The sequence below is a fragment of the Sphaeramia orbicularis genome, chromosome 12, assembly GCF_902148855.1.
Source record: "Sphaeramia orbicularis chromosome 12, fSphaOr1.1, whole genome shotgun sequence".
Classification (NCBI taxonomy): domain Eukaryota; kingdom Metazoa; phylum Chordata; class Actinopteri; order Kurtiformes; family Apogonidae; genus Sphaeramia; species Sphaeramia orbicularis.
Window position 1 is genome coordinate 73940003 of NC_043968.1, and position 25615 is coordinate 73965617.

The following is a 25615-nucleotide window of genomic DNA, read 5'->3' on the forward strand; positions in this document are numbered from 1 at the left end:
GAATTATTACCACACATTTGCCAACATTGAGGTTAAGATCTCCGATAGCTTCTCTGAATTCCTTTGTGATACTTGGGCGACTACCAAAGAAAAAAAAAAAAAAAAACACAGATTAAGTGAGTGACTGACCGTGTCCAGGTTCTGCATGATGTCCTGGAAGGAAGGGTGCGTCCTGAACTGCTCAAAGAGCTCCCTCTTGTACAGCAGTGCATAAACCAGGTTAGGGTTGTGGTGTAGAGAATTGCACAGGCAAGAGTTGATGATTTCAAGCATCATGCGGATCACCTCCTCAATCACATTCAGGTCCTGGGCCTGGAGGGGGAGAAGTAAGGAAGGATGGAAAGGTTAATTGGTTTCCCACTAGACTGGTTTCACTTATAATGGTGTTTTTAAACGATTTCTTCCTGATAGATTGATCAGCGAAGGGAGAAACAGCAAGGTGGAAGAAATGTCAGGGGGTGAGAAAGTTGGAAGGACGGATATATGAAAGATGTTACTATGATGTCTAAGTGTGGGACACAGGGGACAGACATGTCAGGTCATGTCACGGTGTGTTTCCTGCTGGGACCGAGTCTTTCTGAACTCAACTGACAGGTGACTTAAGGAAGTGAAGTATGTGGGAAAAATGGAGAGGGAAGCAGTGAGTCTGGAAGCTGAAATGACTTAAAATATTTCACTTTAAGTTTTCATAGCTCACAAACTAGATGTTCTCCCCTTGAGCTTAGGCTGCTGCCAAGGCCAGGAGTCCATCCTTACGCTCATTCCATACAGTTATTAAATCACAAACTGTGACCTACATTTACCTCTGCCAAGGAGGTTATGTTTTTGCCGGCGTTGGTTTGTCTGTTTGTTTGTTTGTTTGTCTGTCTGTGTGCAAGATAACTCAAAAAGTTATGGATGGATTTGGATGAAAATTTCAGGAAATGTTAATACTGGCACAAGGAACAAATTATTAAATTTTGGTGGTGTTTGGGGGTGGGGGGGGCATGGGGGCCCACTGATCTGCCTTGGCGGAGGAGTGCATTTCTAGAAAAGAGAGCGCAGACCTCTGCCAAGGCAGATCAGTGGGCCCCTGTGCCCCCCTCCCACCCCCGATCACCACCAATATTTAATCATTTGTTCCTTGTGCCAGTATCAACATTTCCTGAAATTTTCATCCATTCCGTCCATAACTTTTTGAGTTATCTTGCTAACAGACAGACAGACAAACAAACAGACAGACAAAACTTGTGGGGGGCACTGATCTGCCTTGGCGGAGGTCTGCGCTCTCCGAGTGCTTTTCTTGTTGCGTCTGTTTTGGTGACACTGGTTTGTATAACTGACTGTTGTCGTGGTAATAAATGTCTTAACCTTATTGTATCAGTTTATTCAACTGTCGGCCGTACCTGTACACATTCTACTTTCTGTTGCTAGTTTTTCCAGATAAAATGAGTTTAAGGTTTATCATGTTGTCTCTGGTTTTATCAGATTCATCAGATTTGAGTTCCTTATTGAAAAATTAGGCTACTTGTTTCCGTCCATTATATGGTCTGTATTTGAAATGACTTCATTTTTTTTCTCCTCAGTGTGACTGAACTGGTAAGCTGATGTTACATCACTCACTGCTGCTAATTAAAAACTATATGCATTTGATTAAAAAGATGATCCATACCTTCAATCACATGCCAGTTGCATTATGATCCTCAATACTGAGTCATGTCCCTCAGTAAGTTTAGTGATGTCACCATGACCCTGACCTTTTGCCACCGCGTTAAATCAGCTCATCTTTGAATCCAACATGTACACCAAATTGTGTGAGAAAATCTCTTGGGGCAGTCCAAAGACACTGCATACACTAGAGTAAAGCTGGACATACACTGTCATCACATCATCCTATTATACTAGTACATATCTGTGTACGGGGCCCAGTTCAGAACAACACCGAAGTTTAGACTGTTTGACTTTTTTGTTAGAGTTTTGTTGGATTTCATTTTAGGGTCTACGAAAAGAAGGACTTTATTAAAATCCTGCTGTTTTCTAACATTTTATTGACCAATCACTGAGAAAATCTTCAATTGATTAATAATAAACTTAGATATTATTATTATTTACAACCCAAACTCTAATCCAACCTAAACGTAGCTGAAGACATTTGGATTCAGTCCATAATGTGGTCGACGCATGAATGGGCCTGTGTAGAGAGAAAACATCATCAGTAGAAGCAGCTAGAAGATTATGGTCTTCACCTTTGACCTTTTATACACAGCTGTTAACTCTTAATATGGTCAAAGTGGGCTCCAGTACTTTGTTTTACACAGTTAAATTTTTTTTGTCATATCATTATCATCATCAAATCACCAAAACGGTCTGTACTGTCTTTAGTGTTCATACTGTTGTTACCACTGTCTATGGTGTTTTACATTTCTTTTTATATATACAATGTATGTATTGTAGTGTGTGAGATTTTATCTTGGTTTTTTTGTGTATTTAACTTGCACTTTAGCTGAGAACTACCTGCCTAAATTTCATTCTGTGTCGACATAATGACAATAAACATTCTTGAACCAGTATTATTATTATTATTATTATGATTATTACTATTATTACAGAAATTTAAGTAGAAGAGCATCCAAAATCTAATCAGCTCATCGGTTCTACAATGGAACCCACTGGTTACAAAGATTTAATATTTTATGCTGCATTGTTCTTTGCTGTGCTGTGTACAAAGTGTCTACACAGACAGACAGATAGACAGACGCCACCGTGACAAGATAACACCCGGCATGCCATGTTTCATGATGGCATGGAGAGATTCTGAGGAAATGAACAATGTTTAAAGATAAAGCAGGTGACAAGAATTGGTGAATACGATTCAACAAAGAGGACTTCTTGTGGTGGGATGACTGTGGGCAGAAATCCATCATGTGTTACACAGATAAGATCTGTGGGCGATGCAGTCAGTTCGCAAAGCAATCTAAAAATACAAAACAATGAATAGGAATGCCATGCTTTCTTATCATTTCGAAATGGACAAAAGCACTACGTCCAGTTTTACAACACTGTTGGTCATGTACAGTACGACTCCCTTCCCGTTATATCACGAGGGTATATGGAAAAATGTACTATTAGTGCCGAGGAAACTCATTTGAGAAATGATTAATCTATAAATAACATATGTGCATTTGCAGGAAAGAGCTGAGGGATGGCTGTCTTACAGTAGACCAGTGGTTCCCAACCTTTTTTGGCCCATGACCCTTTTAACATCACAAATTTCTGGCGACCCCAGACATTCAAAATGGAGACATTTTTTCTGCTAAAATGAATTTGTTTTTGATCATGTATAGTATAGTATCACTATACTATGTTGCAAATAAACATTAATTTTGGATGACATTCAGTCTATATAATGTATATTATTATGGACGGAGGCAGAAAAGCCAGGTGGAGATTACTGCACAAAGTGAAAATTTTATTTTCCTTGGTCAGGATATGTACAGTCAGTCCAGCTTGGATTTACAAGGCTGACAATTAATACTGAACAAACAGTAACTCCAACTATGAATTATGAAAGAGCTGCAGCATCTGAAACCAACCACAATGAACATTTGACAGATAAACAGAACCACAGTGCTTCAGTTTCAGACTCAGTTTGTCATGTCTTTTATATACTGGGATTGTCTGTCAACTCACCATATATTTTTTATTAGCAAGTTTTTATTTTTATCAATTACTAGAAATTTCAGGCGACCCATTTGAATTCCAGGCGACCCCACGTGGGGCCCCGACCCCAAGGTTGAAAAATAGGACCAATGGCCCTGTAGCTGACTGGCCAAATTAAAAGCTTTGGGAAATGTATCCAGATGCCATTTATTATCACCCAGTTACGTGTATTTATTATATTTCAGAAATAGCCCATGTTTTGGTCATATTCCAAACAGATCTGTAAAAAACTGAAATTCCAATTTGATATCACTGATACGTATTGATTTATTGGATCAATCCACTTCCTACCTCTTAAAATGGGAAAATTTTTCAAAGTCACACCAAATCCAGAATCAGATCCGGATCAAAATAATTTCAATACCTTGTGTTGACATCATCATAAAGAAGCTGTATACGAGGGCCGTTCAATAAGTTCATGGCCTCACCCAGAAATACTGGTTGTTATAATACAGGATGTTACATTCTTTCGTGATGGGATAGTGATACTTGAACAACGATGGACCAAGTGCATTGCTGTAAATGGAGATTATGTTGAAAAATAAAATATAAATTATCAGTCTGTGTTGTTCTGTTCTGGGTGAGGCCATGAACTTATTGAACGGCCCTCGTACCAAGTTTGAAGTCAATCAGAACTGTAGTTTGGGAGAAGAAGACGATTTAAATTTTTTCCCCATAAGAGCCCATGTTAAATTTTCCGTAAGTTCCCGGATCCAAAAGAAGATCCTGATCAGACTGTGGACATTATATTTTGGTCAACTCCCCGTCAGGGCTGTACTGTAGAAATTTACACTGGATATCATTTATATTTACTGAGTTATTGCATGGATCCACTTCCTATCTCTTATAATGGGGAAATTTTTCAAAGTCGCACCAAATTCAGAATCAGATCTGGATCCAAATAATTTCACTAACTTTGTTGACACCATCATAAAGAAGCTGTATACCAAGTTTGAAGTCAATCGGAATTGTAGTTTCGGAGGAGAAGACGATTGAAATGTTTGTAACGGACGACAGACGACGACGACGACGGACACCACATGATGACAATAGCTTACAGCCTGTCAGCCTGTAAGCTAAAAACACTGCAGCAGACCCACAGACACAAAAAAGACAGAGAATAAAAGAGTCAAGAACATTCAAAGCAGCTTAGGTTAATACGCTAATGAAATAAGTACAAAGGTAGAATAGTCTACCACTGTAGCACACACGGAAAAGACTGAGTCCGAGTGACTACACTGACAAACATACGTAGGTGACTAAAACGGTCAAGTCAACTGAGCTCCATTTATAGAGCCCGATATCAATAATCACTAAACCCTTGAGGGCTTTTACAGTCTGTACGCTATAGGATAAGTTCTCTGTTTAGACCCCTGATGTGGACAAGATACAACTTCAATGGAAAAACACAACAAAGCTCAGGAAGGGATTGCTGTTCCTGGACAATACAGTGTTCAAAGCAGACAATAAAAGCACTGTTACCCTCCTATGGACCGCACACATTAAAGACAGAGATGGCAGTGAGCAGCGTCCAGGTATCGTCAAGGGAGAAAGTGTTTAGGTTAGTTAATTTCAAAACCCTAAATCACAATCAAGCTTTGCCTTCATCATCAGCAGCTTCCTCTGGGATTACTTCCTGCTTCATTTCAGGCCTATAATGAGAAAACTTTATTCCCCTGAAAGTACTGCAGTTCCTGTAAAATACATTACAACAAGGTGCTGAGTAAGCTGGTTTAATCTTTAATACGGAGATGTAAAATAAATCAGTCAGCTACTGATGAAAAAGTGTGCTTCCTATAGGGAAACGCAAAAGTGTGTTTTTAAGACTAAAAAATGTGTCCATAGGAGATAATATAGAAAGTAAATAAGGTTTCTGAGTAGGAGAGACTGTGGCCGTCCACGCTCCCATTGAGTACACTTTGATTTGTTTTCGAGACAAATGTCATTTGTTTTGACGATGACCTGTTTTGACCAAGAATTTGCTAATACCAGCTAAGACCAGAATCAAAACAGTCTGGCGAAGCTGCAGTGGCAATCTGATTGGAAGCTGAGATTCCACTTCAAATCTGGGCTAATGATATGTAACGGAACTGCATGTGGTGGCAGTTTATGTTCCATCTTCTGTGCCCTGCTTTGGAAACAAGTCCTTACCTTATAAATAACTGTGCTTGCTGTGTGGCCCTTTTTTTATTTGCTGCAAACATGAGCGCATTGTGGAGAATGTAAACCCACACAACACCCCCTGAAAGTCGTGGGCTTGGGGGGGGGGGGGGGGGGGGGGATTAGGATGATTGGTATGCCGTTGTGTTTTGATGATGTATCAGGCCGACGGCGCAGATGCAATAATGCACTGCATTGATTTCCAGCGGCTGGCAGACAAAGGTGTGCAGCGGTGTCAGACTCGGACTAACAGGCAGACTTGAAAAAGTAAGGGGAAGGTAGGAGAGCTGGCTATAATGAGGATTGATTGTGCGTCTCTCTGGGCTCAACTCCACTGTCTAGCTACTCCTGCTCTACTCTGTTCTCCTTTGGCAGGCCATAATTAGACTGAAAGCAGGGACAGATACAGGAGACAACCGAGTAGGAGGATGAGGAGGCAGAGGGAAGGAGGACAGGAATAAAAATGGAAGCAAGAGTAGGGGGTGGGGAGCTGATGGAGAAAGTGAGGGCGATGAAGACGAGACAAAAGAAGAAGAGAGGGAAGCGGAATAGGAGTGAGGGATGCCTGGTGTGTTTGTTCTCCAGCTCGGCACCCATCTTAATGAGATTAGCCTGGCAAGGGGAAAAAAAATGCCACACTGGGGAATTCAGGTCACATGAAAATAGGCTAGCTAGACGTCTGCCTGGCCCTGTGTGTATGTTTGTCAAGTGGATGAGATTAAGAGGTCCGTGGTCTACTTGAAACCCAGACAGGATTTAAATATCTTGGCTCCTCCTCCTCCATCAGCACTTCACACTCTGTTCTCTTACACTTGTTTTCCACCCAAAACGTATCCTCTAAACAGCCAGAAAACACCTGATGCGTTGGTTTGACTCTGAGGAATTAAAGTTGGGACATTTTCAGTAGTTTTCATTTTTATTTGCTCTTTCAGTTTAGTTTTAATGACTAGCTTTAACTTTTATTGAGCTTTTTCTGTGTAATATATGGAAAGACTTGATTCATAAAAAAAACAACAAAAAAAAACAAAAGGGTAGAATGAATGAATCCATGGCATCAAACGTGATATGCGAAACCATTGAGCCAAGACATTTCATTCTTGAACACTGTGAACCCATAGATTTTTCATAAGAAGTAGATGAAGATACCAGGATTTGTGAGTTAAAGCTACTGTTAGCATACTAAAATAGTAACACATTTGATGGTCTTATTACTGCAATTTATTAGCAGGAACCACAGCAAGACAAAGATATGTTTTATTCAATAAACAGAAGCTCAGAAAGTTCAAGTTCACCAGGTGAGCAGTCTATCTCAGCCTTCTCTTAGACCTTTAATTGGAGGCAGTGACCACCAAGACACAGATGAAACCAGAATTAGTGCTGGAAAAAATTTACTGGCTTCATATTTTAAGAGGCTAAATGGAACTGAGTGTTTTTTGGAGACAGCATCTAGCGGCCATCTGCAGTATTGTAAGTAAAGACACTGCACTGTGTTCACTTTGGAGTTGTTTTCCACCCAAAATGTATCCTCTAAACAGCCAGAAAACACCTGATGCGTTGGTTTGACTCTGAGGAACTACAGTTTGGACATTTTCAATAGTTTTCATTTTTATTTGCTCTTTCAGTTTAGTTTTACTGACTAGCTTTAGTTCACTTTTATTGAGGTTTTTCTGTGTAAAATAAGGAAAGGCTTGATTCATTGAAAAATAAAAGGGTAGAATGAATTAATCCATGGCGTCTAATGTGATGTGCACAACCGTTGTGCCAAGACATTCCATTCTTGAACACTGTGAAACCATAGATTTTTCATAAGAAGTAGATGAAGATACCAGGATTTGTGAGTTAAAGCTACTGTTAGCATACTAAAATAGTAACACATTTGATGGTCTTATTACTGCAACTTATTAGCAGGAACTACAACAAGACAAAGATATGTTTTATTCAATAAACAGAAGCTCAGAAAGTTCAAGTTCATCAGGTGAGCAGTCTATCTAAGCCTTCTCTTGGACCAGGGATGTCAAACTCATGTTAGTTCAGGGGCCACATATAGCCTAATATGATCTAAAGTGGGCCGGACCAGTAAAATAATATAAATAACAGGATAAAAACTTATAAATAATGTTACCTCCAAAGTATTCTCTGTTTCTGAGTAAAAAAAACAAGTCAAGTTCTATAATGAAAATGTTTACATCTACGAACTGTACTCAAACATAACATGAACAAATATGAACAGCCTGAAAATTCCGAAGAAAAATAAGTGCAATTATACCAATATTCTGCCTCAGTTTATCATGTACACATGTACATTATAACTTACAGATCACAGTGGATCTACAAATGCACCAAACATTTAAGAACAGGTAGACTATCATTAAAATTCCACATACATCTCTTAAGACATTTCAGGTTGTTCATATTTGTTCTGGTTGTTCACATTTTTTGTAAAAGGGCTAGTCTAAATGTAAACATTTTTGTGTATTTGACTTTTTTTTTTTTTTTTTTACACTAAATGTGTATTTCATTATTTATAGGTTATTATGATAGTATTTTACTGGTCTTACCCACTTCAGATTGAATAGACCTAAAATGATTTTTAACATCCTTGACTGTTAATATCTTCAGTGTAATTTTTTGCATTTCACAAATTCATCCCAGGGGCTGGATTGGACCCTTTGGCGGGCCAGTTTTGGCCCCCGGGCCGCATGTTTGACGCCTGTGTCTTAGACCTTTAATTGGAGCCACTGACCACCAAGACACAGATGAAACCACAATAAGTGCTGAAAAAAATTTTTTACTGGCTTCATATTTTAAGAGACTGAATGGAACTGAGGGTCTTCTGGAGCTAGCATCTAGCGGCCATCTGCAGTATTATAAGTAAAGACACTGCACTGTGTTCACTTTGGGGTTGCAGTCCTCACCCCTTGCATAAACTATTTATACTGCTCCAGCCACAGGAATTATGTGGGAAAACGAAAACAAAGCTGGTTTTACCTGAAATTACACTGTATTTTAGCGTTGCTTAATTGTGTCATTGTTCATTGTCCTTATTTATAGCACAGCTCACGAAATCATTTTTTTCAAAGCCGGTGTCAGTTTCTGCTAACTATAATAATCCTAGTGTGAAGCATGAAAACATTTACTGCCTGCCTTTTCTTTCTCTTTGCCCTCTTCCTGTTCTTTTTCTCCCTTCCCTCCTCTTTTTTTGGTCCTTCTTCTTGAGTCATGTGCTATTTTCCAGCCTCTTGCATTGTCATTTAGTCACAACCTCTCATGCTGCTCTCTAATGTCTTCTCTCCACCCAGGAAAACACAGGCTTCAGACATGAGATATATCATTAGTCTCAATGATCCTGGCCCATTTTACAGTTTACACAGACAGCGAGTCTGTGTATGCCCAAGTGTGACTGTGTCTGTGTGTGTTTGCTTTTCCATCTGTCTGATTGTGCCGCTAATTCTTCAACGTGCTGGACACAAATATGTTATGTCTGCAGGTATGTTTGACCTTTGCTATCTTTGCAACAAGGAAATTTGTTCGTTGATAATGTCTGAAACTAAGGATGATGACGCCGCTACAACTACACACCCAACCGATGCACTATCTCTTGCTTTGTTTGTCTAGTCTGTCCTCTCATATTCGTGCCTGTTTTCAAACTAGTGTTTGTGAGTGTGTGAACAGGCCGTTTGGAGACACAGACATGCAAATCCCTATAAAGCAGGAGTTGGCATCATTAAACCAATAGCTTAGTGATTCCCTGGCTAACCCTGCTGCTCACTGAAGGCTGTTGCAGGGCAGACAAACCGACTCATTAGGAAAGAGTACTGACAAAGATGAGGGCAGGAGAGAAATGAATTAGACAGTCTACGGCTACACCTCGACTGAAACCAACTTCAAACCATATGAATATATAAACGAGCCCGACAGAGTCTAAGGAGGAAAGTTTGACAAATACTTTCCTGAAAAATCTGCCCTAAAAAAAGAAAAATGACAAAGTGACACAAGAAAGAAAGAGAGGAAAAAAAAAAAGAAAAGGGGCAGCATGAAAAAATAGCATGTGGACAGACAGGGTCAGACTGGCTCAGTGGCTGCAGCCTGCCTGTCTTTTGGGAGTTTTTTTTTTTTAAAGTAGGTCATTGTCTGACCTGCATTATGGTACCAGAGCCATGTCATAATTACACCACTTTGTCGAGCATTGTGCCCAGGTCAGCCTCACGCATGCACAAAACCTCCATTGTTGCAAACACATCATAGAATGAGGCAAAAGACAGCATTTGCCTCCGAGAACAACAGCACCATCACTGGGTGCCTTTGCAATTCAGTTCATTTGACTGATAGTAGATTCGATCCCAAAAATGTGGCACTGTTGGATCTTTTTTTTTTAACTATCTTTAAATTTATTTGGATGTGGGTGGCTGTTGGATTCAATACTAAACTCAGAATAATTAATCTGTAATTATAGAACGGATCATCAAACTTTCCTTTTCTTTTTTAAGCTATTGTTTTCCCTCCAAAGGCACTAATTCCTGTGGAGAGGCCTAGTATTAGTGGTATGCCACTACTGGTAAATCAAGTTTTCCCAACACTGACCATCTGTTTTTATTTGCATGTTTAATGTGCATATAAAAAAAAGAGTGGAAAAGCTTTTACACATCAGAGAGGAAAAAAAGTTATGCTACCATGACCCAAAGATTGTCTCACCTTATCAATAAACGGTAAATGTGAATGAGTGCAAAGGAAATTATTACCTCCGCCAAGGAGGTTATGTTTTTGCCAGGGTTTGTTTGTCTGTCTGTCTGTCTGTCTGTCCGTTAGTGTGCCACATAACTCAAAAAGTTATGGACAGATTTTGATGAAATTTTCAGGGTTTGTTGGAAATGGGATAAGGAAGAAATGATTAAATTTTGGTGGTGATCGGGGGTGGGGGGGCCCACGGGGGGGGGGGGGGGGGGGGGTGGGGGGGCGCAGACCACAAAATTTCATCAAAATCTGTCCATAACTTTTTGAGTTATGTTGCACACTAACGGACAGACAAACAGACAGACAGACAGACAGACAAACAAACCCTGGCAAAAACATAACCTCCTTGGCGTGGGGGGCCCACGGGGGAGGCCACTGATCAGCCTTGGCGGAGGTCTGCGCTCTCCGAGTGCTTCTAGGTATGTATTATTATGCGTGTGCTCTCATCTAGACCAATGAGGAGATTTAGCTTAAAGCAGCAGGAGATGAAATCAGGTAAAAAACTAGAAGCACTCGGAGAGCGCAGACCTCCGCCAAGGCTGATCAGTGGCCCCCCACCCCCGATCACCACCAAAATTTAATCATTTCTTCCTTATCCCATTTCCAACAAACCCTGAAAATTTCATTCAAATCTGTCCATAACTTTTTGAGTTATGTTGCACACTAACGGACAGACAAACAAACAAACCCTGGCAAAAACATAACCTCCTTGGCGGAGGTAAAAACAAAAAAAAACAGAAACTGAAAATACACACTGTGCTTCAGCAGATTTCTCCGCTTGGTGCAAATCAAAGACTAAATGTAAGGACTGATGACCTGATCTTACTTCTTAAAGACGGTAAAGGCCCATTCATGTTCGCTTTACATACATAAATAGGTATGTCCATTTCAAACGGTGTCAAGCGTCACTGCCTTCAGATGCATCCATTGTGTTGGAATGAGCATTTGTCAATCAATCCACCAGAGGGCGCCGCTCTGAAATAACAAAATGGCCAAATACCATGAAGAAGTGTAAAGATTTTTGAGAGGACAGTCAGTAATAATAAACATGGTGACGACAGAGGAGGTTTTACTAATGTGGATACTAATGTTGATATTGATAACAGTAGTTGTCATAAATAACTCAACTCAACTCAATGACTTGCACTTGTTTTTCATAGTTTGACTTGTCCTGTAATTTACTGTATGTTGTAACTGTGAGTTGTATGTCATGCTTCCTCTTGGCCAAGACTCCTTTGGAAAAGAGGTTCGGAATCTAAATGGGATCTTTTTTTTCCTGGTTAAATAAAGGTTAAAATAACAAAATATATATATATATATATGTCGGTAGTTTTTCGCTAACTCATACAGTCACTCTTTGAAAAGTTCCGCCATTTCTGGAAATTATTCTCTTCAGATTTCAACACTGCCTCCTATGGTTCCCAGTGGCACTGCTCTGTATTCTCCACTGGTGTTCACATCCGCAAACTCCCAGAGTACGGACAGAAATACAGACGTAATGAACGCTTCGTCCGCATACGTGTGCATCTTTAACGCCTTAAAGTGAAGCCACCTTTCCATGTTTCCCTGTTGACACACAGGGCAGAACAGCAGACACACTTCCAGGTGGCATATGACAGAATCTGATCAGTGACTGGTAATTACAGCTGTTTGGTCACATATTTCAGCCATCCTACCTGCCTGAAAATGCACGTGATTGGACAAAATCCAGTATCACAGGGTAAATTTTCTACAACCTGAAAACACAGGCAGAGTGAAAGAATAGTCTAAATACACAGATCACTTGAACTACAAAATGCTCAAAGGTTAAAAGGGGATTTTTTTTTTTTTATTAACATAAAAACAAACATAAATAGAATACAGACCTGATCAAAATCTTAAGACCAGTTGAAAAATAGCTAGAATTTACCTTTTGCACATTTGGATCTTAATGAGGTTTTAAGTAGAGCTACAATATACAAAAGCAAGAAGGGGGAGTGAGACAAAAAGCACTTTGAAAAAGTAATTTATTGAAAACAGCAAGTAAACTGAAATAGGCTGTTTATCAGCTGATCAAAAGTTTAAGACCATCGCTCAAAAAATTACAAAAAAACTCTCCAAACCAGAACAAAAAATTTTCCCAGTAGGACTCAGTAATGAGTAGCTCCACCGTTCTTGTTAATCACTTCAAAAATTCGTTTGGGCATGCTTGATGCGAGTGTTTCCAGGAGGCTGGTGGGAACAGTGCTCCAAGTGGTGAAGATGGCTTCACGAAGGGCATCAACTGTCTGGAACTGATGGCCATTTTTATAAACTTCCCTTGCCATCCATCCCCAAATGTTCTCTATGGGATTTAAATCAGGGGAACATGCGGGATGGTCCAAAAGAGTGATGTTATTCTCCCTGAAGAAGTCCTTCATCAAGCGAGCATTGTGAACTGCAGCGTTGTCCTGTTTTTAAACCCAGCTGTTACCACACAGACGACGGCCCTCAGTCATGAGGGATGCCCGCTGCAACATCTGCACGTAACCAGCCGCCGTTTGACGACCCTGCACCACCTGAAGCTCCAGTGTTCCACTGAATGAAAAAGCACCCCAGATCATGATGGACCCCCCTCCGCTGTGCCGGGTAGAAAACATCTCAGGTGGGATCTCCTTGTCATGCCAGTAACGTTGGAAGCCATCTGGACCGTCAAGGTTACATTTTTTCTCATCAGAGAATAAAACTTTTTTCCACCTTTCAATGTCCCATGTTTGATGCTCCCTGGCAAAGTCTAAACGGGCAGTTTTGTGGCGTTGTAGGAGACGAGGTCTTTGAATTTATTTTTTGTTTTTGAAACCCTTTTCCCGCAGATGCCGTCTGATGGTTATTGCGCTGCAGTCGGCACCAGTAAGGGCCTTAATTTGGGTCGAGGACCGCCCTGTGTCTTGACGGACAGTCAATCGGATCCTCCGGCTCAGCGCAGGTGTAATTTTTTTGGGTCTACCACTTGACTTTTTTGTTCCATAATGCTCAGGATCTGTCAAAAAAATTTAGAATGACTGTCTTACTGCGTCCAACCTCAGCAGCAATGGCACGCTGCGAGAGGCCTTGCTTATGCAGCTCGACGATCCGACCACGTTCAAGAAGAGAAAGCTTCTTAGCTTTAGCCATCAGGAGGGCATGACCGTGTGAATGCCCGACAGAAAATGAGAATTTTGAGCAGATTTTGGCTTTTATAGCCTGCGGTCTTAAACTTTTGATCAGCTGATAAACAGCCTATTTCAGTTTACTTGTTGTTTTCAATAAATTACTTTTTCAAAGTGCTTTTTGTCTCACTCCCCCTTCTTGCTTTTGTATATTGTAGCTCTACTTAAAACCTCATTAAGATCCAAATGTGCAAAAGGTAAATTCTAGCTATTTTTCAACTGGTCTTAAGATTTTGATCAGGTCTGTATTAGGTGAGAATCAGCAGCAATATGCCACTATGTATGAGAAACTGTAAAAACACAAATACACAAAGACTTTGAGAAACTGTGGCAAAATCTAAAAGCACAAGTTTACAATGACATTAAATGATACAGACACACTCTTCGGTTAGAGGTTTAGATTTAGGTTTTTGACGAAATAGCAGCTCAGATAGTGGCCTGTGTTAATGTATGACACACTGTCGCTAACTGGCCAAGTTAGGTCACAATGGTCATGATGAAGAACCAAGTCTTACTATCCGCAGTAGTGGAAAGTCAGAAAAAATTTGAAATATATTTGAATGGAGAGCAGTCTAATGGCATTTGTCAATCTGCATCTTATCCTGCTTTCACATGCTATGGTAATTATGGCAAATACTAGTTACGAACTTAAAAATTGCACATGAAGGCCCCTTCACATCATCTTTTCCACTGGAGAACTGGGAAAAAAAATTTTGGTCCACGAGCTGAAGAGATGAAATAACCTTTGAAGTTTTCAACATGGTGGAAAGCAATGAGGGATTAATTGTGAATGATAAAGATTGCTTTTATCAATGTTCTGCTGCTGTTGGTTGATGATTTTGCACATTTATAGTATGCAAAATTTACAACAAAAAAATGCTGTAGCAGATGAATTAAAACATCCAAAACTGTTTTACTCAAGTAGCAGGTCATGATAACTGTAGCTGGAGGAGTAGCTGGATGGGGGTGTATAGGAGGTAGAAGCTTCACCACACTTCTGTCCTGGGGGAGGGGGGGGCGGTTTATGTTTTTATGCGATAGGTAGAATACACATTTTGTCTTTAATTCTACTTTCTTTTTAATCTAACTTATTCTTAGCTATTTACATTCTGCATTTATTTATTTATTGTTTCTGTGAAATCTATCTATCTATCTATCTATCTATCTATCTATCTATCTATCTATCTATCTATCTATCTATCTATCTATCTATCTGTTCATTTCATTTGTATGTTTATTTCGACCATTTACAGAATACATGCAAATTAAAAATTCCAAAAATCATTCATTTATACTCGAAAAGGAGTGGGAAGAAGAAAAACTTATTAAATCCCACCCCCATTCTCATCATCAAATAACTTAACATAATAATATTTTAAATATGCACTCCTGTTCTTTGACTTCAAACCAGAACAATGAACAAAATAGGCCTAAACCAAATTAGAATGAACTTATTTGACAGCATTTACATAGTATAACCAAAATGTGTGTGAAAAATAGAAACAAAGTACATTCCTGGTGGTGTTACCACAGGTAACAGTTAACCGTCAGCTTACATTGTAATAATTACATATCAACAATGGTAAGAAACAAACAACTACAATACCACTAATGGTAAAGGGCAGCACATACCAGCAATGGTAAGATCTATCTATCTATCTATCTATCTATCTATCTATCTATCTATCTATCTATCTATCTATCTATCTATCTATCTATCTATCTATCTATCTATCTATCTATCTATCTATCTATCTATCTATCTATCTATCTATCTATCTATCTGTCTATCTATCTATCTATCTATCTATCTATCTATGTGTCAGACATTTTTCATTTCACTACAACAACAAAAGCACTTGAACACAACGCACTTGCAATTTCGCATTCACAAGTAGAAAAGATCATCTTCCCGATAGCATGTGAAGGCAGCTTCGGTTTATGCAAACTACTGGGACTACTGTGTCATTGCTGTGTATGCAAAGGACAGGACCAGTTTATTTGCAGACAGGCCTCTTTATCAGCTTAAACAGACACACTACATCTTAGCTAACACTATCAACAGGGAGTCTGGGAGCAAACAGCAATGATGTTAGTGATGACGCAAGTAATGATGATATGAAGAAAAGAAGATGCCGACAACTATAACATCACTCTGGCAAATAGGTGGGCAGTACTAATTGATCTGCAGCAAGCCGCTCTCTGTGTTTTTACAGCGCCGATCAGGAAGAGACCAGGGCACAGCGGGGCTGCCCTAATTACCATTTAGAAGCAGACAATCATTAGGACCCCAGAGCACCTGCAGCCTGCAGGGGTGGCACTCCTACTGCCTGAGAATAACCACTGAAAGAGCACGAGCGTCAGCCAAGAGATGATGAGAGGCTGAGGGATATGGAGAGAGACAGACTAACAAGTCGTAACTATCTGTACTTAGCATCATTCTCACCAGGTAGTTGAGAGAAAAAAAAACTGCCAAGATGAGAAACTAAAAAGGGGTGGTCTGAGAGTAAGTCGGCTCTCGGCTCTCAGCAGGATTCTGTCTTAATGAGAGGAACACCAAAAGAAAGACCTCTGTTGACACAGAAGATGATATAATGAGCCACATAAAGAGGGCCATGTAACATTTCTAAGAATACTGCACTCATAAAAGGTCAAAGTCAACTTCATTAAACATACATTTTCCTGTACAAAGTTAAAAGGTGGAAAAGAAAAGCACAGAATAAGTTAAGCTCTGATTTCAGTTCATTTGGAAAGTGAAAAACCACAGCTTTACACCCTCATGTCCAAAAGCATGAATCCAGCTACTCATTAGGGACATGAGAGATGTCCACAGTAGATCTGATGAAACATTAGACTCAGTGGCGGCTGGTGAAATTACTTTTTGGTGGGGTACAGTATGCGAGTCGGTTTTCGCACTATAACCACATATCACCACTAGGATACACCAAAGCACTAGCACCACTATTTTCAAATATTCATTTAAATTAACATAAAATTACACAGTATGTGTTTTCAGCCTTTTATTTTTCTTTCAAACATGCAAATTTTTCCATCTCGTTAAAAGTCAGGCATATCCCTGAGAAGTGTCTTTTCCACTAATAACATGGCCAAAGCATTTAGAGCAGCGGTGAAAGTAGGACGAATAGATCGCACGGCATTAAAAAGAAGGATATCAACATAAGGATTAAAAGATGTCAGTGAATCTGTGTATCATTCGTTCTTTCAATTCAATTGAGAATCCATAATCGGAAAATAAAAAATTACTTGTTATTATTTCATTATTCCTGTACAAATCAAAAATAAAAAAATGAGTTGTTTTTCATTCTTTCGATTGTACTCACAAATTAAAAATTGGAAATAATCAAATGGACCAAATGTGGGGTTTTATGTTGACATTTTTGATATCCGATTTGGTTTGACCTGGAAGTTACTGACTTCTCTGTGTGTTACATGAAGTGTCTTCTGCTTAGATTTTCTACCATGGATGTATTAGACAAAACAACAATACCTGCAAGATCCTGGGAGATCCTGACCATTTTTTCAGTTGTCATGCCGTCCTCCTTCAGAGTATCGCATTTGCTGCCTCTGAATAACATGAAATTCTCCTTTAGCGCAGAATGCATCAGACAGAATACTAGCAAACCCACAACTGTCCAGCTCAGCACACCAAGAAGTCAGTAACTTCTGGGTCAAACCAAATTGGACATTAAAAATGTCAACAGGAAACCCCACATTTGGTCCATTTGCTTATTTCCAATTTTTAATTTGTGCGTACAATCAAAAGAATGAAAAACAACTAGATTTTTTATTTGTACATGAATAATGAAATAACGAGTCATTTTGTCGTTTTCCGATAGTGTCGAGATTCGAACCCCAGTCTCTCGCATGGAAGCCAGTAGTGTTAACCACTGAGTTATCATGTCGCATGTCTACATCTCAACTCTCCTATCTGTTGTATTTGGGGGGGGGGTCTACTGCGCATGCACCATTTATAATGAGAGTCTATTATGGTAAAGGAAGAGCCTCGGGTGCAGATTTTTGCGCCACAAACAGAAAACACATGACTTGACTGGTCACTAAAAGACCAAAAATATTTTTAAACTGCATTTAAACGCAGATTATTCACGGTACTCATGGGCTGTATCATGTATAGCTTGTTAACCCTTTATCGGGCAACTGACAATTTTCGGTAATTTCTGTGTACATTACTAGACTGTGACAGCAACAGTTATAGTGAGGACAGTGAGTCAACAACCTCAGGTCCAATGTGGTCTACAGGGTCTGTAAGGTCCACCTCTGCATGAACAGTGAGTGGACCTGCTTTGTTAGGTACCATGAAGTAATGGTACTAATGTAAGGAATGATGTTCAAGGGGATCATGTGGATGTGGACAGGGGTCTGGATCAGCATGCATGTTGATGAAATGCTCTTAAAGTTTTGTTTTAATGTTCTAAAATACATTTTCCTTTCATCGTACGTTTTTTTCTTGTATTTTTTATGTATACATCTCAGATTTTTTTTTTTTTTTTTTGCCACTTACGGGTAAGGAACCAAATATGGTAACTTCATTAATCTTGATTTTCTACATAACAATAAAACATCAGTGAAAAATTTCACTAAAGTAATGCATTCTTGTCATGTCCTCCAATAACACGCTAAGGTTGAAATTTTCAATTTCAGAGTATTTCTATGAGTGCCTTATAAAGGGTTAATTTAAATATTGATGTTTTTGTAAAATTATTTTCAGCGGATCCTATCGTCTTCTTCTACGTGTGAAACAGGCGGGGTGGTGCCCTAGTGCCCTCTGCTGATGAGCTGCCACTGCTCAGACTATAACCCAGTGGTTCCCAAGCTTTTTTGGCTTGTGACCCCATTTTTACGTCACAAAAAATCTGCTGACCCCAGACATTCAAAACGGAGACATTTTCCTCTTGGAGATGTCTTAGCGAGACCAGGCGGGCGAAGAAATCTTTCCATTCTCTGTTCGGTCCAGTTTTCTGACTGCAACTGTATCCGGGCAGGTTGAAGCGTAGCAATGCACGTGGTCACATGATCAGGTCAATCAAGATATGCCCTCTCATCCTGCATTTTATTTGAACTTGATTCTTATTAGGAAAAGTGTGTGGTGTTTTAATTATAATAAAATATATATTGAATCATTAAAAAATATTTTTTATTACAATTTTTTTTTTTTTTTAAATCAATTACTAGAAATTTCAGACGACCCCATTTGAATTCCAGGCGACCCCACGGTTGGAAAAACACTGCTATAACCTCTGGTGATGAGTGAAACCGTTCCCTCCTGTGGATCAAAATAACTAAGGATGCACCGATACTGATACCAGTATCGGGTATCGGGTCCGATACTCAGCGTGTTTACTTGTACTTGTACTCATAAAAGTACTCTGATACAACCACACCAATACCACTTACGGCATTCGCAAGACATTCACAGTTAAGTGTAGCAGGTATGAGGAAGAGGAGTAATGTCAGCAGTGTGGAGATTTTTCAAAATAAATGACGGTGACAAAAGTAACGCTGACTGCAAGTAACGTTAAAGACACAGACAGATACGGACGGAGCGTTCTGTCCGTCCTCTGCACACATTCCATCCGTATTCCAGGTGCTGGCAGATGCGTACCTAGATGGAGAATACCACCGGGAACCGTGGATGCAGAGCAGGGGTCTCAAACTCATTTTCTTTCAGGGGCCACATTCAGCCCAGTTTGACCTCCAGTGGGCCGGACTAGTCAAATAACAGCATAAAAGCCTATAAATAATGACAACTCAATTTTTTTATATGCAAATAATAACATTAAATTATGAAATCATTTACATTTTACAAACTATCCAAACAAAAAAGATGTGAATAACCTGAAAAAAACTGAAATTTCTGAAGAAAAATCTGAAGAAATAATAAGAAAAATCTGATCAATATTATGCCTCAACTTATGATTTCTACATTTGTGCTACAGATCAGATCTACCAAGGCACAAAACAGGCAGAATATTGTTAAAATTACACTTATTTTTCTTTAGACATTTCAGGTCGTTCATATTTGTTCAGGTTATTGACGTTTTATTATTAAAGGATATCAGAGTTTAATGTTCTTTGCAATAAATCAAAGACACAAAACTGGTGTTGCCATTATTTATAGGCATAATGTCATATTATTTTTTTCACATTAAACCAAGAGGAACATTTGGAGTCATTATTTTTAGGTTATTATGCTGGTATTTTTGAGTTCGACACCCTTCCCGGGGGCTGGATTGGAACCTCTGGCGGGCCGCTTTTGGCCCCCGGGCCGCATGTTTGACACCTGTGAGGTAGAGGATCTGTTCAAAGAGCGACGGTGTGATTAGAGAAAAACTACCACCATATTTATGACAGCTACCCTCAACAATATCAACATCAATATTAGTATCCACATTAGTGTTACCTCTGTCGTCTCCATGTTTATTATTACTGACTTTCCTTTTCTCAAAAAAACTTTACTCTTCTTCGTGGTATTTGTCCAGTACAGATAATTAGGAACGGCGCCCTCTGGTGGATTAATTGACAAACGCTCATTCCGACGCACTAAATGTCAGTAGCAGCACTTTGTTACAGTCAGACTAATGAAAATGACAACAAAGCACATTTTCAAAAGGAACTAAGAACTGTAATGCTATTATGAAGTACTCATTATCAAGTACTCAAATGTAAGTACTTGTACTTGTACTCGATCTGGAAAAAAGTGGTATCGGTGCATCCCTACAAATAACATCTTTCTGCCACTAGGTGCCATTCAGGAAAGTAGATGAGAAACCTTCCATTTGGAAAAAGGATCTAATTTTATCGCTTTTAAAAATGTGTATCTACATTTATATTTTAGCTGTGCTGAGCCCTTGCTGTATTTTGCTGACAAACACAGTAAATAAATAAACTTGGGTTTTGATGAGGAGAGATTAAAATGCTGGTGCTGCTCACTGCATTTTAGAAGGACGTGATACACTGTAATGATTCCCAGTAGTTAATAATCTACCAGTCATATATTACACCACTAACCACAAAAAAAATCTTTAACTGAAGGGAAGTAAATTGATGCTTTTGGAATTGTATGGAACTATTAAATGTAAAACATACATTACCCTTTCCCTTCCTCATTCTTCACTCCATTTTCTGCCCCCAGGGTAACCTACCTCAAATGACAAGACGCTCTCTTTCTCCTCATTTCAGGGACAGGGGATGTCATAATACACATTAGTCTGCTGTGGGGATTGACTCTACATCAAAAAGCCATAAAAAATGGTGACAGGATAATATAACATTTACGTTTCAATCGATACTTAAAAAGGTAAAAAGGTGTATTAAGGCGATCACTGATTTCTTTCCTTGCACATGATGTTGTCGTCAAGTCCCTTTCGGTGCTCTAGTCTGTGATGAAATCGACACGGACAAGGAGTGAGCGTCGAGGCCAAGAAAAACGGCCGCAGAACATAATCATCTCAGAAACTGTGCTTGATGTACAAGTTAAAAATACATGCGTCTGTCAGGGGCTCCACTGAACATAAACAGCTTTAAAATGTAAGACGTATATATAAGGGACAAAGAGCAGAGACGTTGGACAGAAACATCACATAAGCAGTTGAAGAAATTAAAGGAAGACGCTGCTGTATGTGCATATACACTTCAAATATTTGACTTTAAGATGGATGGTCAAACCGAATAATCAATGGCCTATGGGAAATTAAAATGAGATTTTTTTATGAGTTGTAGACGTTTTTCAAAGGTACAATATATTACATATATGAAGAAATTTACATGTATTATTTGCTTGTGTGAATATGTGAACGGATTATAATGCACCTAAAAACGAGACATTCATACTCTCTATTCTGTTCCTTTATGGCAGTAGATGTGTCCGACACCAGCCACCATTAGTACATCCGTTCATCTTCATTAGTGGGCTCTACAGTACTAACATAGACCTGCACTTTCATATTCTTTGTGTGAGGAAAGATGTAGACCTACATATTTAAAGAAAGGAAAAGAAGAAAAAATATTAACTTTGATCTAAATCAAAGTGGCTGTTGCATTTATTTCTTCTGTGCAATAGAGTAAAGCTGTCCAATATTTTTCAGTGTTATCGACATCAATATACTTCACTGTATTTATGTCAGAATGAAAACTGTTTGCACATTAAAGTAAAACAAAAGTTACCGCTTATCACAGTGCTGCCTAATTCATCAGTTGTCAGTAAATTAAATAAAAACTAAATTTCTGTTGCCATCATTTGTTTGCTTACCAATACTTTAAAATGTACAACAATTCCAGTAATTTTACTTAATACTATTATTATTATTAACCCTTTCATGCACAGTGGTCACTACAATGGACGGTTATTCTCCAGCTCTTCACTTGTATATTCATGGATTTTATAGTTTTAGTTCCATATCAGCCTAACACAGTGGATACTTATGCATTATCCCAAACACTGCAATTCATACCAGTACTGTAACTTTGCTGTTCTTGATAAACCTGATCTGCAGTAACATGTTTTAGTGTAAATCATTTGCTAACTGTTATTAGACTGTAATATATATATATATATATATATTTGAAATTTTCTTGAACAAAAAGTTTTTGTTGTTTTTTTGCATATTATCTCCATGAATTGAGTAAAAACTAGTATTACAGTATGTTAAAATGTGACAAAACAGCATTAGCAGCATTAAAAATGTATTTATTTCATAGTTTTCACACAATATATAACTTTCTGATGATGGGTTTTAAATATATGTTTCTTTGCTTCAAAAATTAAACACATGGTGTGCAGCTGAGTGGACATTTTTGTAACTTCGTGAAAAAAAATTCCATTGCATAGTTTTTTTCATGCCTAAAAGAGGAAAAAAAGTCACTCAAGAAAAAAAATATTAACTAAGGTTCTTATAAGTTATGCATGAAAGGGTTAAATTATTTTCATATCGTTTATCTTTTGCTAATGTGATCTAATCTAATCTAATCTAAACTAATCTAATCTAATCAGACAACTCACCTGTGAGCACCAATGGAAACTGTGACAATTTAGTAGCTGAATAAGATCGCAATTAAAACTAAATATAATACAAATAAAATAAAATAAAAAATAAATTTCTCTTTCCATTTATGTTTGCTTACCAATACTTAAAACTATACAGTAATTTCAGTAATTTTACTTACTACTGTTATTATTATTTCTATATTGTTTGTCTTTTGCAAATCTAAGGTAATCTAATGCAATGTAATGTAATCTTATTTCATTTCAATTTAGATCCAGCCAACTCACCTACAAGCACCGATGGAAACTATGACAATTTTGTAGCTAAATAAGATCACACTTAAAACTAAATATAATACAAATTTAAAAAAAAAAAAAAAAAAAAATCTCTTTCCATTTATGTTTGCTTACCAATACTTAAAACTGTGCAGTAATTTCAGTAATTTTACTTACTACTGTTGTTATTATTATTTCTATATTGTTTGTCTTTTGCAAATCTAAGGTAATCTAATACAATCTAACATAATGTAATCTAATTTCATTTCACTTTAGATCCATCCAAGTCACCTATGAGCACAAATGGAAACTATGACAATTTTGTAGCTGAATAAGATCAAAATTAAAAATAAATATAACTTGAAAAAATAATAAATAAATACATTTCTGTTTCCATTCTTTGTTTGCTTACCAATACTTAAAACTGTACAGTAATTTCTACTACTATTATTATTATTTTTATACTGTTTGTGTTTTACAAATCTCATTTCATTTTAGATCCAGCCAAGTCACCGATGAGCACAAACGGAAACTATGACAATTTTGTTACTGAATTATAAAGTGACAAGTGTGTTGAAAGCCTGATAATAAACAGAGGCATAATGTTTATTATCTGTTAATACATCCTTGGGCTGTGCTCTGCCCCTAAACAAGAGGAATGGTGCTACAAAGTCAATGCATGTCTCTAGTCTGGCTATTAAAAGGAGATCACAGATTGTGACTCAACCAGCACACATAAACACATAGACAGGGTGGTCCAACATGCTTCTGGCTGTGTCTGCATCCATGTGTGTGTGTGTGTGTCAGCATGAGTGTGTAGACTCTTCCCAGAAATGTGCAACAGTAAACAGACTAAGAGGCAGAAGAAGTTAACATTACCACTACCATTGGCTGGGAGCATAAACAGTGATATACAATGCGATGCAATGCAAGACGGCAAATACTTCCACTTTTTATGTTTGTTTGTGTGTCCAGGCACACAATCCATGTCACTGCATGGATCTCAAAGGGGACGGTGGGTAAGATTTGTAATCTGGAGAGACCACCAGGGCAATCAGAGGTGCAGAGGCAGGGGTGAGCGGCCATGGGCTCCCCAGAGAGTCGTCCTGCTCGTTGCTGGGAGCCTCTGGTTTGTCCCCTGAGGCTTCCAGGGGGCCCTAACCCCTTTACTCTTTTATCCCTGACATTAACCAGACACAGCAGCACAAACACATGCAGGCATGGGGGTTGTTGGGTGTGTATGTGTGTGTATATACACACAGAGGCCAAGAGGTAGACACAAAGAAGGAAACATTAACACATAAGCAGAATGCACCCAGCTTTATCCCACTGCTTCGAGCATTTGACAACCACTTTTTTTTTTCCCTCCTTCATATCCTCCTCTCTCTCTCTGCCTCGTAAAGAGAGCAATTACATGTCCAGGACAATCCCACATTAAACAAACATTAGCTCTCTCTGCAGAACCAGACTCAGCCAAATTACATTGTTTCCAGATGCTGGTCACAAAAAAAAAAAAAAAAAAAAAAGGAAAAAGAAAAAACACTACACACCCACCATATCTCAATGCCCCCTCCTCTCCTCTGTTTCTTTTTTCTCTTCTCAGCTTCCCTCTTACAGTTTGCTCCTCTTCATCTCTCCCTTTAGCTCCCTTAATGTCCTAACTTCCCAAGTCAAGATGAGGTTTTTGTGAATTACACCAGGCCAAGCTGTTTTCAATTACACTGCCACATCCACTACTACTGGAGGAGAAGGAGGAGGGCTGGAAATGGCGACAGCAGGAAACAAAGGAGTCAGCATGATGAGACAGCGGAGCCTCTTTTCAACGCCACATCTTACAAATTTAATTTGTCTACCAGGAAGAAACTTTTTCTAAACAGTAAACTGTCCTCCCAGTGGATACTTTTATTTGAATTTGTACTAACATTTAAGTCTGCACATTAAAATGTTTAACAACAACTAAACAATGTTGCATATTTTGCTGACTTGTGTACTTATATCAGCCACTCTAGACCACTAGAGCACTACGGCTTAAAGGTACCAGAAAATGTGGTCTGCCAAATGGTTATATATTGCTTTTTTTATAATTAGCTAGTTATTTATATATAGAAATACGTACAAGAAATGTTAATGACAGCTGAATATCACCATCACCATCATTATGTAGCATTCATCAGATTGTTAGCCTCATAGCGTAATTACCAAAGTCATATACTATGTGGCCAGAAATATTGGGACACGTTGAATTCAGGGGTTTCTTTTCTAACAGGGGTCTGGGATACAAAACAATAATAACAAATGTCATAATATAGTTTTACATTGTGATAAATATCGGATTGATTATAAATATTGATGTTTATATCTCAAATGAGCATAACATAACAGCAGGACATCTTACAGCTGTAGACATGATGCGTCCCATTTCATAGGGGAATGTTTCAACGCCCTACCCCTTGCAGCTCCATTTCAAGGGGTAGTGCCAAGTGCAAGGGCCGAAGGGTAGGGGTAAGGGTTAGGACTAAGGGGTGAATTGGGATTGGGCCTAAATGTTCCACAGTGGACCTTT

General features: G+C 38.6%; 1 protein-coding gene across 1 annotated transcript in view; it reads right to left on the minus strand.

Annotated features, from left to right (window-relative positions):
• The window catches only part of dym (dymeclin), a 113743-nt gene that overhangs the window by 31130 nt on the left and 56998 nt on the right, over positions 1-25615 (minus strand). The window contains exon 15 of the mRNA XM_030149905.1: positions 130-312. Within this exon, the coding sequence (XP_030005765.1) occupies positions 130-312 (183 nt within the window). The remainder of the gene's footprint in view (positions 1-129; positions 313-25615) is intronic.